Source organism: Papio anubis, chromosome 19 (assembly GCF_008728515.1).
Source record: "Papio anubis isolate 15944 chromosome 19, Panubis1.0, whole genome shotgun sequence".
NCBI classification, from domain to species: Eukaryota; Metazoa; Chordata; class Mammalia; order Primates; family Cercopithecidae; genus Papio; species Papio anubis.
Window position 1 is genome coordinate 55,493,621 of NC_044994.1, and position 12,362 is coordinate 55,505,982.

Consider the following 12,362-nt stretch of genomic DNA (forward strand, 5'->3'; position numbering starts at 1 on the left):
CTCGGCCTCCCAAAGTGCTAGGATTACAGATGTGAGCCACCGTGCCCAACCTAGCAGAACATATGCCAGATTTACTTCTGGATACTTTTAGCAGCAGGGGAGTATGAATTTTAGTGGATATAAAATGTGAATGAAGCTGTGTATGGTGGCTCATGCCTGTAATCCAGCACTTTGGGAGGCTGATGTGAGAGGATCAACCTAGCCCAGTAGTTTGAGACTATCCTGGGCAACATGGCAAGACCCTGCCCCTACTTTATTATTAAAAAAAAATTTTTTTTAATGAAAAATAAAATATGAATGATTTGATTTGGAAATGGTAGTGTTAGTAGTAGTACTAGCAATAGTAATAGCAGTTAACATTTACTGAGTGCTTTTTCTGTGCCAGGCATGTAGAAGTAGGTACCATCTTTATACCTGTATACAGATGAGAAAACTGGATCTTACATCAGTGATCTATTCAAGTTATCTCAGCTCCTGAGTGGTGGCGCTGGGCTGTGAATCTGGACACTGAAGTCAGAACCATACATCTAAGGACTATGTTCTACTGCCTTGTGTAATTAGGAACAGAAACCTGGGGTTTGGTAAAAGAAAAAGACACCAGATTGATCACAGATAAGCAGTGAAATTTCTGCCCTAAAGCTTCGGTAAAGATAAATAGGGAGAATTAACCAAAGTTTTAGAACTATATTCCCATTGCCTCTGTGAGGAGAGAAAACCAAGATGTGTGAAGGTGGGGCTAAAGCCACGTGCTGTAGCATAAATTGGCACTGTGTTACCTACAATGTTGGGAAGAACATTGGAGAAATACAGGGTGGTCCGTGAGTTTTCTGCTTCCCACATGAAAGTTGGTCTTTCTTTAGCCCTGAGATCCTGGCCGTGGGAGGAGTCATTTAACCAGGAAGGCATTGAACATCTGGATAAATACTTAGACATAAAATAAGTTTTACATAAAATACTTACATGAAGCAAAGCACAATGAATCTATAAGCATTTCACTGAAACTGTGAAGAGAGGCAGCCTGGAAAGTTTGTAGCAGACAGGCAATAGAATCTGATTCTGCTATACCATGAATTGAAGATGTGTACAAGGTCAATGATACTCTTTTTCTTTATTTGTGCTATTTTTAAATCAGTATATACAATGACTTTCATATGTTCAGTTTAGATCTTAGTATCTGTCTCTTGACCGTGTATTTACTCGATAGCTCTGAATTCTCTTTCTGTGGGAGAGAATTATTCCTTATGTTTTCAGGAATAAAACTCCTACATTGGAGGAGTTTACTGATATCAATAAACCCAGTGGAGTAATCTGTGTTCTTTCCAGCCTGTCTCCTATGCTAGGTTACTGTACATACCCTCCAGGCAGGGACATTTTCATGCTTTTATAAAGTATTTGGCTCGAATACTAAGTACAGACAAGCATCACTTAATGACAGGAATATATCCTGAGAAATGTGTTGTTAGGCAATTTCTTCATGGTGCAAACATCAGCGTGTACTTACACAAACCTAGATGGTGTAGCCAACTACACACTTAGGCTGTTGCTCCTAGGTTACAAACCTGTGTAGCATGTTACTGTACCGAATCTGTGGGCAGTTGTAACAAAATGGTAAGTATTTGTGTATCTAACCATAGAAAAGGCAGTGTGTTGTGCTGTGACATTATGATGGCTGCCATATCACTAGGTGATAGGAATTTTTTGGCTTTATAATCTTGTGGGACTGCTGTATATGATATGGTATTGACTGAAAGGTTGGTATGCGGCATGTGACTGAATACTGTGTTGGTTTATATTTGGACTAACAGTGCTACTTTCATAGAATACCTGTTCCAAATTGGGATTATCTCATTTCTGTCCATAGAAAGTAGTTATAGGATAAGTGGATGGTATTAAAATTAAGTTTTATCCCTCTTTAGGTTGCATCCCAGCGCATTAGCTCAGTGGACCTCTCATGTTGTAGCCTGGAACATCTGCCTGCCAACCTCTTCTACAGCCAAGACCTCACTCATCTCAATTTAAAACAAAACTTCCTAAGGCAAAACCCTAGCCTTCCAGCTGCCAGGGGGCTTAATGAACTGCAAAGGTAAGCCTGCAGAAATGGGTGGATCATGAGGAAGGGGTGGGGGCAGAATGAACTTCTGCTTGTTATCTCTTGAATATTCTCACTAAAAAAACTAGTGTATAAACTTTCTCTTTCGGAAAACAGAGTAATAGGACTTTGTTTATTAGTGAGGACATTACCAATTCTCAATCTGAGATTTTTTTAAGGTTCCTGCTTTTGAAACTAATGATTTATGATATTTATTAATTGGATAGAGTTGTGTAAGAACAATTCTCCTTTAACAACTTTTATTCCTATCTAAAAATGCATCTGCAAACAATAACATTTGGTGTGTTACTTCTGAACTTCAGGTGTTTGTTCAGATTAAATTGTTTCTTTTGAAATTTATGAGAGGTCAGTTTTTCCCGTGAAAAGACATTTCCTTAGAAATTTAAGAACCAGCATTTAAATCCATTTATATCATGTCATCTGGGTGATTAATATGTAGGTTTCAAGAGTCACATGTTAAATAGAACCTGCTCCTTTATTTTATTTTATTTTTATTTTATTGAGACAGAGTCTTGCTCTGTCTCTCAGGCTGGAGTGCAGTGGCGTGATCCTGGCTCATTGTAGCCTCCTCCTGGGCCCAAGTGATTCACCTGCCTCAGCCTCCAGAGTAGCTGGGATTACAGGTGCCCACGCCCTCTTAATTTTTGTATTTTTAGTAGAGACAGGGTTTCACCATGTTGGCCAGGCTGGTCTTGAACTCTTGACCTCAAGTGATCTGCCCTTCTTGGGCTCCCAAAGTGCTGTGATTACAGGCGTGAGCCACCATGCCTGGCCTAGAATGTGCTCATTTGTAACTAGAAAAGAGAGACTTGACTTGCCTGTCTCCAAAACAGATTTAAGAATTTACCACATTCATTTCCTTTCCTCTTTGGAGCAGTGATCAGTCTTCATTCTGTGGTAAATTAAACCTTTGATACTTATATATTTGTTGCAAATATGTAGACTGTGTAACTGCGAAGAATATAACTTTTAAATAAATAATTGCTAGTTCATTTGTTTTTACGTGACTGATATCAGGAATTAAAAAATATGATAACTATTGTGATTCTGTTTATGGTTTTTAACATCCAGAAAAAATAATCCAATACTTGCTTATAAAGTTTGTGGATGTAATTGGGAAATGGAAGAGTATTTTAGTTGTCTTTTTAGGTAATTGTGAATATCCTTCCTTGATACTATACCAAAACTTGACAAGTGGTCATTTCTTAAATGTTAGTTCTAATATGGAATCTAAATCTCTATTCGTGAGCTTTTTGAATTCTTTAACAGTAAGATCCATTGATCTGACTTGCAGTTTGATTTGACTCTTTACCCATGCATCACTTTGTTGCATTAAGTGTTGGTCATTTGGAGAGTACTGCTTCGTTGTGTAACACAGATACTCCAAATGTTAATATATTTTATTATGGAATTTTAAGAATTCACATTTGTTAATATCACCACTGATTTATTTTTTGTTGTTGTTTATTTATTTATTTTTTTGAGATGAAGTCTCATTCTGTCGCCCAGGTGGGAGTGCAGTGGTGCGATCTTGGCTCACTGCAACCTCTGCCTCCTGGGTTCTAGCGATTTTCCCGCCTCAACCTCTGGAGTAGCTGGGATTACAGGCATGCCCCCAATGCCTGGCTAATTTTTTGTATTTTTAGTAGCGATATGGTTTCTCCATGTTGGCCAGGCTGGTCTCGAACTCCTGACCTGAAGTGATCCGCCCACCTTGGCCTCCCAAAGTACTGGGATTACAGGCGTGAGCCACCATGCCTGGCCAATATCACCACTGATTTATCAGTAAAGTCTTTCAAGTATTGGGATGTTGTTAAGCTTACGGTGGAAACGAGTTTCCGCAATTTTAATTTTTAATTAGAAATGTGAAGGCCGTTATTGGCAGCGCATGCCATCAGTTGTTTTCCAGTAAGCTGCCTTCTCACTTCATTTTTGAGAAAATGTCTGCCAAATACCCAAGTATGAATAATAATCATTTGTCAGTTGTTCTTTCAAGTAAAGATGGGATTCTCTGTAAACAGTGACTGGTTTGGCCCACAGCTCACATCATCAGATAAGTGTTTTCCTTGAGATAACTATCATACTTCAGTGTGTACCAGAAGTGTTTTTTTTTGTGTACCTCCTATTTTATCACCCAGAAAATTAAAAAGACATATACTCAGGGGTTGAGATGTAATAAGAAATGACTTTCCTGTGTCATCAAGGACATTCTTAAGTAAAACTGGCATTACAGTTTTTTTAAAGAATATTTTTACTGTGGTTGCCTGGAAGAAAAGAATAGAGAAGAATATAATGACAACTTGGACAGTTTGGTGCTGCAGTGAATTAATTACATAGGCAGTCAAGACTCTAATAAGGATATTTTGCTCCAGCAATTCCTGATTGTCCCCTGTAGCTGACGTATACTATGAAAGTTACCACTGTGGTATTCTTTTTTTTTTAATTGAAAGCAAGTTTATTAAGAAAGTAAAGGAATAAAGAATGGCTTACTCCATAGGCAAAGCAGACCTAAGAGCTGCTGGTTGGCTACTTTCATGGTTCTTTCTTTCTTTTTCTTTTCTTTTCTTTTTTTTTTTTTGAGACATTGTTTTGCTGTCACCCAGGCTGGAGTGCAGTGGCAGCTCACTGCAGCCTTCGCCTCCCGGGCTCAAGTGATCCTCCTGCCTCAGCCTCCCAAATAGCTGGGATTACAGGCAGGTACCACCATCATGCACAGCTAGAATTTATATTTTTAGTAGAGACGGGGTTTCACCATCTTGCCAGGCTGGTTTTGAACTCTTGAACTCAAGTGATCCACCCACCTTGGCCTCCCAAAGTGCCTGGCCCCTATGGTTGTTTCTTGATTGCATGCTGAACCAAGGGGTAGATTATTTATGAGTTTTCTGGGAAAGGGGTAGCCAAGTCCCAGAACTAAGGGTCCCTCCCCTTTTTAGACTATATAGGGTAACTTTCTGATATTGCCATGGGATTTGTAAACTGTCATGGTGCTGGTGGGAGTGTCTTTTAGCATGCTAATAATCAGCATACAATGAGCAGTGAGAACAGCCAGAGGTCACTTTCATCACCATTTTGGTTTTGGTGACTTTTGGCCAGCTTCTTTACGGCATCCTGTTTTATCAGCAAGATCTTTGTGACCTGTATCTTGTGCTGACCTCCTATTTCATGTGTAAGTAAGAATGCCTAACCTCCTGGGAATGCAGCAGCCCAGTAGGGGTAAGCCTTATTTTACCCAGCCCCTGTTCAAGATGGAGTCACTCAGGTTTGAATGCCTCTGACATATTTCCCCCTTCTGTTTTATTTTTTTAATTTTTTAAAATTTGTTTATGTATTGTTTTTTTTTTTTTTTTTTGAGACAGAGTCTCGCTCCTGTTGCCCAAACTGGAGTGCAGTGGTGCAGTCTCAGCTCACTGCAACCTCCACCTCCCGGCTTCAAGCAGTTCTCCTGTCTCAGCCTCCTGAGTAGCAGGGACTACAGGTGCCCGCCACCACTTCCAGCTAATTTTTGTATTTTTAGTAGAGGTGGGGGTTTCACCATGTTGGCCAGGCTGGTCTCGAACTCCTGACCTCAGGTAGTCTGCCCATGTCGGCCTCCCAAAGTGCTGGGATTACAGACGTGAGCTACTGCACCCGGCTGCCCCTCCCTTTTATAAGGAGATCTTTAATCCTAAGGATTGTAGAGGAATGAAGATCCATCTTCTGTAACTTCTTCAGGCTGAATAGGGACAATGATATTCCTGCCTAACTATGGGGGCCTCTTGTATTCAAGGTAGAGAGGAGGTCAGTCACAAAGCATTGGTCTGGCGAGGGCCATTGATAACTGTGAGTTCCAACAAGAAGTGCTATCTGGAAGAATAGTAAGTGTTCAATTTAAGAAAACATTCAGTAAGCTTATCTGCATTCCTACACAAAGAGTACAATAGCAATATATTCTACAACAGTAAAAAAAAAAAAAAAAAGATAAGTAAAATTATCCCAAGTAAACTAAATAAGAAGTCTTTCTATTAACTAGGCAGTTGTAGAACCAAGCTGATACGGGGTCCCTAGCTGATTCCAGTACGTGCCCAGAATTAGAATACTGATCAAGATTTTTATATTACCCATCCCTTTTGTTTCTTCTGAGCAGCAGCAGAGATCACTGGTTGGTTCATGGGAATAAGTAGGATTAGTCTAAATTGCAGGAAAAAACCCTCAAAAACAACTGAGACTAGAATCTAATAACAGGTAGACCACAGTTCTTGAAACATAATTTTTCTCTCTTCAGTCTCCCATTTTCACTAAAGACAAATGATAGGACTGATTTGTTTGCAAAATACTTAAGCTTAGGTTTTATATGTTCTATGTATTGTTATTAATTTTGGACTGGCTGGATGCAATGGCTCAGTCCTATAATCCCACTTGGGAAGCTGAGGCAGGAAGATGGCTTGAGACCAGGAGTTTGAAACCAGCCTGTCAATGTCATGAGACCCCATCTCTATGAAAGAAAAATTTAAAAATTAGCTGGGTATAGTAGCACATGCTTGTAGTCTCAGCTACTTGGGAGGCTGAGGCATGAGGATTGCTTGAGGCCAGTAGTTTGAGGCTGCAGCGAGCCATGATTATGCTACTGCACTCCAGCCTAGGCAACAGAGGGAGAACCTATTTCAAAAATAAAATTAAATTAAAATAAAATAAAATAAAATAGTTGTACTGGCACTACAACAGTGAAGTTAATATACTTTTTTTTTTATTATTATTTCGCTGAAAGGTTATAATCATTATTATCATTTTGTTTGTTTCTGGAGCTACCCATCATGAACTATCATCAATCAGTGTGTTCTGAGGTTTGAAATTATTGGGAAATATTTTTGCATATTTCACAGAAGTGTAGACTTTTGTACTTCTATTATAGAACATCAATGACTTTCTATCATACTGGCAAATCTTGATGTCTTAGAACAGAATGGGGCATTAGAATTATCCATACTATTAACCTAAATGCCCATCAATGAGAGACTGGATAAAGAAATGTGATACACCATGGAATACTATGCAGCCATAAAAAATGAAATTATGTCCTTTTCAGGGACATGGATGGAGCTGGAGGCTCTTATTCTTAGCAAAGTAATGCAGGAACAGAAAACCATATACTGCATGTTCTTACTTATAAGTGGGTGTCAAGTGATATGGACACATAGAGGGGAACAGCACACAGTGGGGCCTATCGGAGGTTGGAGGGCAGGAAGAAGGAGAGGATTAGGAAAAATAACAGATACTAGGCATAGTACCTGGGTGATGAAATATATGTACAACAAACCCTCATGACGCACATTCACCTGTGTAACAAACCTGCTCATGTAGCCTTGAACTTAAAATAAAAGTTAAAAAAAAAAAAAATCATCCAACCTAATGCTCTCTTTTAAAGATGGGGTCTATGGGGATGTTAACTGCCAAATTCGGTTTAACGGTTACCTTTTAGGGAGACGGGGATAGGATTAGTGAATGGTTTGAACAAGGTTCCAACTATATCTGTAATGTTTATTTCTTTAAAAAGAAAAATGAGAGACCAAAAGGTTTTTTGTTTGTTTGTTTTGTTTTGTTTTGTTTTGTTTTGTTTTTGTTTTGGAGACAGAGCCTCACTCTGTTGCCTGGCTGGAGTGCAATGGTGCGATCTTGACTCACTGCAACCTCCGCCCCCCAGGTTCATTCAAGTGATTCTCCTGCCTCAGCCTCCTCAGTAGCTGGGACTACAGGCACCCGCCACCATGCCTGGCTAATTTTTGTAGTTTTAGTAGAGACAGGGTTTCGCCATGTTGGCCAGGCTGGTCTCAAACTCCTGACCTCAAGTAATCCACCCATCTTGGCCTCCCAAAGTGCTGGGATTACAGGCATGAGCCACCACGCCTGGCCCAAAAGGTTAATATTTGAAAACGCTGTATAGTTAATACCTGGATGAATGTTACAGTTTTCTGCATTTTTTATTTGAGTATTTCATAATAATCCAAACATTTTAAACCTAAACAAAAAGAAAATTAAAATGCTTCTTTTTACATAGAAGAATGTGATGCTCCCAAAGAGCCAGTATTTGTGGAATAAATATCCAGGTGGAAGGATATTTTGGGCATGACCCACTTCAGGAGGATTCAGGTTCTGTCTTGCCATTTAGTTCTTACAGAGTCATTGACTTGATCCCCCATGTCTGTTGATTCTGTGTGATATCTTTTGAGCTCATCCTGTTTTCTCCTCTCCTCCCATCCCTCTACTGCACACACCCTCTCTCCCCAGCTGTTATAGTGAAAGTACTTCTCAACCCCCACCTGGTCTGTTGTGCTTCCTGTGAGAGCTGATTGCCTTGTTGTCATTTTCCCTCTGCAGGTTAGCCCTATTTTTGTTTCCCGCTATTTTTTACATTTCTTGGTTTTGTTTTATTTTGTATTTTTAAAAATTTAAGCCTTTTCCTTCATCAAAGTAACACCCTATATAGATTTTTAAAGGTCTTAATAAGCAGTGAAGTTTACAGTAAGAAGTAGGTGCCTAAAGTTCCAGCCCATCCCTATATCCAAGTCCTGCTGCTTGGACAACCCTTTTGCATCTTTTGGCTCTTTCTGCTGTTTTCCTTTCTCTTTCTAAATATTATGCATATACTGCTATGTTTTGATTTTTCATTATTGGACATTATATGTTGACTCATTACTAAGGAAGATCAGGATTTCATTCATTTACATTGTCTCACACTCCCTCTATCCCACACCACATGTACTAACTTCTCTTTCCCCTATCCTCTCAATATATAGGTATTAATTTTTGGTTAAGTCAGTACTCACTATTTACATTATTATGAGCCTGGAACTTATAAAAGCTAAGGGATTTAATTGCAGTGATTATATTTCCTTTCTTGTGCTGGCTTGATAGCAGCCTCACTTTATCACTTGTATACTTTTCTTTTTCCCTAGTATTTGTAAGCTTTCTGACAGAATTCTTATATTCCTCTCAGCACCTTTTTCTTGGAGACTTTTTTCTTCCTGGAGCCAGGGTAGGTGCTTGTTCTTCTGGCCTGCTACACAGCAAAGACAGTGTGTGGACCTTTTCCTCAGGGGGTGTCAGTTTACTAGAGAAACCCTTTGGTATTCTGCCAGGGCAATGCATGCCAAGATTCAGGGTAGTGAGTGCAAAAGAGAGGAGGAATCTCAAGGTTTAGTATGTGGATTTTAATTTAACTTCCCTGTTTTCAGAACAGTGTTTTCTGTTATGCTTGGTAACTTTTTTTCTTTTCAATTTATGAGAAATATTTCGACACTTAAGTAATTACAAAGAATTAAACAATACTATAGATTAAACCATTGTCCTTTGACAATCATGTCTTATTTAACTTCCCATAAACCGTTTCTTGCAGCACATGTATTTACCTCAAATTGATGATAACTTCACAGACTATTTTTAGATAAAGTTGATCTTAGGCTCGGCCGGTGGCCTTCAAGCCTGTAATCCCAGCATTCTAGGGAGGTCGAGACCGGCGATCACCACGAGTCAGAGGATCGGGTTACACTTATCCCATATCACAGTGAAACCCGTCAAAATACAAAAATCTAGTCAAGCAGGTGGCGGGCTCTGTAGTCCCCAAGCACTGGGAGGCTGAGGCAGGAATGCAGGGAGGTGGCATGGAGCTGCAGTGAGCTTTCGGGAGGATTCACTGTGGCACCTGCGGCAAGCAGAGCGAGACCTTCAAAAAAAAAAAAAAAAAAAGTTGGATCTTGCCTGTAATCCTAGCACTTTGGGAGGCTAAGGTGGGTGGATGATTTGAGGTCGAAACCTGTCTCTACTAAAAATACAAAAAAATAGCTAGGCGTCATGGCGCACACCTGTAATCCCAGCTCCTTGGGAGCCTAAGGCAGGAGAATCGCTTGAACCTGGGAGGCAGAGGTTGCAGTAAGCCGAAATGGTGCCACTGCACTCTCCAGCCTGAGCGACAGAGCGAGACTCTGTCTCAGAAAAAAAAAAAAAAGGTGTATCTTAAAATTGTATATGTAAACATTAACATTAAATGTACACATTTAGTTAATACTTTGTTTTAATGACATTTATTTTCTGTAATTTCCCAAACCTATCATTGATCAGAAAGGTAATTGTAAAGAACACAGGTCTGATAAGACAGTATCACTGAGCCTTCATGTGGTATGAAAGGAGATAAAAGAGTCTTTGATATTACCAGATGGACTTCTGGAATTCTCTTTTTAGAGACCATATGTTCAGTAATCAGCATCTCAGAAAATGAGTATATTACACTGAGACTGAAATATTTTGAATATAAAAGTAAACCAAGTCACTGGACATGAGCCATCTTTCAGCTGTTGGCTTAAAATCTTAAGATGAATCATTGAGAATACTCAAGCTGTATGTATAACTAAATAAGAAATTCACTCAGTGGTTTTCATTCTCTTATTGCTCTATACTTTGACAAACTATTCTCTCTCCTCCAAATTACCTCCCTGATGCTTTGACAAACTATTCTCTCTCTTCCAAATTACCTCCCTGGGTCAAATGAAGGGCCAAAGAAAGCAGTTTCCCTGGTCATCATGCTGTGATGTAGTATGCCTGATGTCTTTGAATCAGGGACTCTGGTTCATTTTATTCCAGGGAATTAACTGTCTTCTGCTGGCATTGGGAAGAGAATTTGGGGTCTTACTCCTCCTTCTGTAACCTTTTGGAAATTTGTAGAAGTATAACAAAAATATAGAAAAGGCAGATATGAGTGTAAAACTTGATGGATTTCCACAAAGTGAACACATCCGTGTAACCAGTATACATATCGAGGAAGAGAATATTACCAGCACTCCAGAAACCATCCTTGTACCCTTCTCTTTGTTACCCTAAATATCATCACTATCCTGACTTAGAACATCATGAAATAGTTTCACCTGTCTTTGTACTTGATCTAAATGGAACACACAATGTGTGTTTGAGTCCAGCTTCTTTCACTGACTTTTCTTTTTAAAAAGCAAAACAAAGCATACCAAGTGACATATTATCAGCTTGTACTTTGTACTGTGTAGTATAAGGCAGTGGTTTTGATTTGTTTAAGGTAGAGAATTTTAAATTTTTACACTGCAATAAAAGATTTCTGTTTTGTTCTTTCTGTTGCTTTAAGCATGGGGAAGGTAGGCCTAGGGGAGTTGCTATGTGGCATTGGAATAACTGGTAAAGCTGCTGTTGTATTGTTCTTTGGAAAAAACTAGGCTTTAAACCAGTTTCTCTTTCTTTTTATTTTGAGACAGAGTCTCGCTCTGTCGCCCAGGCTGGAGTACACTGGCACAATCTCGGCTCGGCTTACTGCAACCTCTGCCTCCCAGGTTCAAGCGATTCTTTTGCCTCAGCCTCCTGAGTAGCTGGGACTACAGGCACACGCCAACACGCCCGGCTAATTTTTGTATTTTTGGTAGAGACGGGGGGGGGGGGGTCTCACCACATTGGCCAGGCTGGTCTCGAACTTCTGACCTTGTGATCTGCCAGCCTTGGCCTCCCAAAGCGCTGGGATTACAGGTGTGAGCCACTGCGCCCAGCCACCAGTTTCTTTTTCATTACACACTACTATGAGGTGTTTGTCTCCCACTTCCATTGTCCAAGAAAGATTTTTATTGCTAAGATTCCAGAGTAATAGGCTAAGTACACACATGCACATATACTCCCCTCATACACACATATATTTAATACTAGGAGTTAAATGTATAATGTGTATTTAAGAAAGTCATGTTAGTACTGCAGAAAGCATTAATGTGGTTTTTAAATGTCCAGTCACCTAGTGTGGTGGCTTCGAAATACACCATATATTTAGTTGCTTATTTTTATTTGTGTGTTTAGGAATTTGTGGTAATCTCTAATGTATGTTTCACAGGGGACATTTTAATTGCCAAAGGGCAGTTTATTTTTATGTTTTTACCTACGTTTCAAGAAATTAAGTTTTAGGTTACAGTGTTAGGGCAAATAGCCAGGGAGAAACTTAAAGTACAATGTGATTATAACAGGTAGGAGTTCTGAGACATTTTATCTTAAGCACATATCCCCTCAATTTTTCTTTCTACTACAAATTTTCATCTTTAACAAATGAGCTATTTTCACAGAACATTTAAATTGGTATTTGCACCAACATTCTAAATCTGGAAAGATGGCATGCTGATGTACACACACAGGTCAGCAGTTTCAGAGGAAAAACATTGTTCTTGGAACGAGTGCTGTTTGTTTTTCCTTTATTGGCATTGGAACTCTTCAAGTTAGTTTTCAA

The 12,362-nt window shown here is 39.4% G+C and overlaps 1 protein-coding gene across 2 annotated transcripts in view; it reads left to right on the top strand.

The window, feature by feature from the left end:
- PHLPP1 (PH domain and leucine rich repeat protein phosphatase 1) overlaps positions 1 to 12,362 on the top strand; it is a 288,094-nt gene that overhangs the window by 146,413 nt on the left and 129,319 nt on the right. For both annotated transcript variants that reach the window (XM_021930200.2, XM_003919671.5), the window contains exon 4: positions 1,917 to 2,083. In XM_021930200.2, the coding sequence (XP_021785892.2) occupies positions 1,917 to 2,083 (167 nt within the window). The remainder of the gene's footprint in view (positions 1 to 1,916; positions 2,084 to 12,362) is intronic.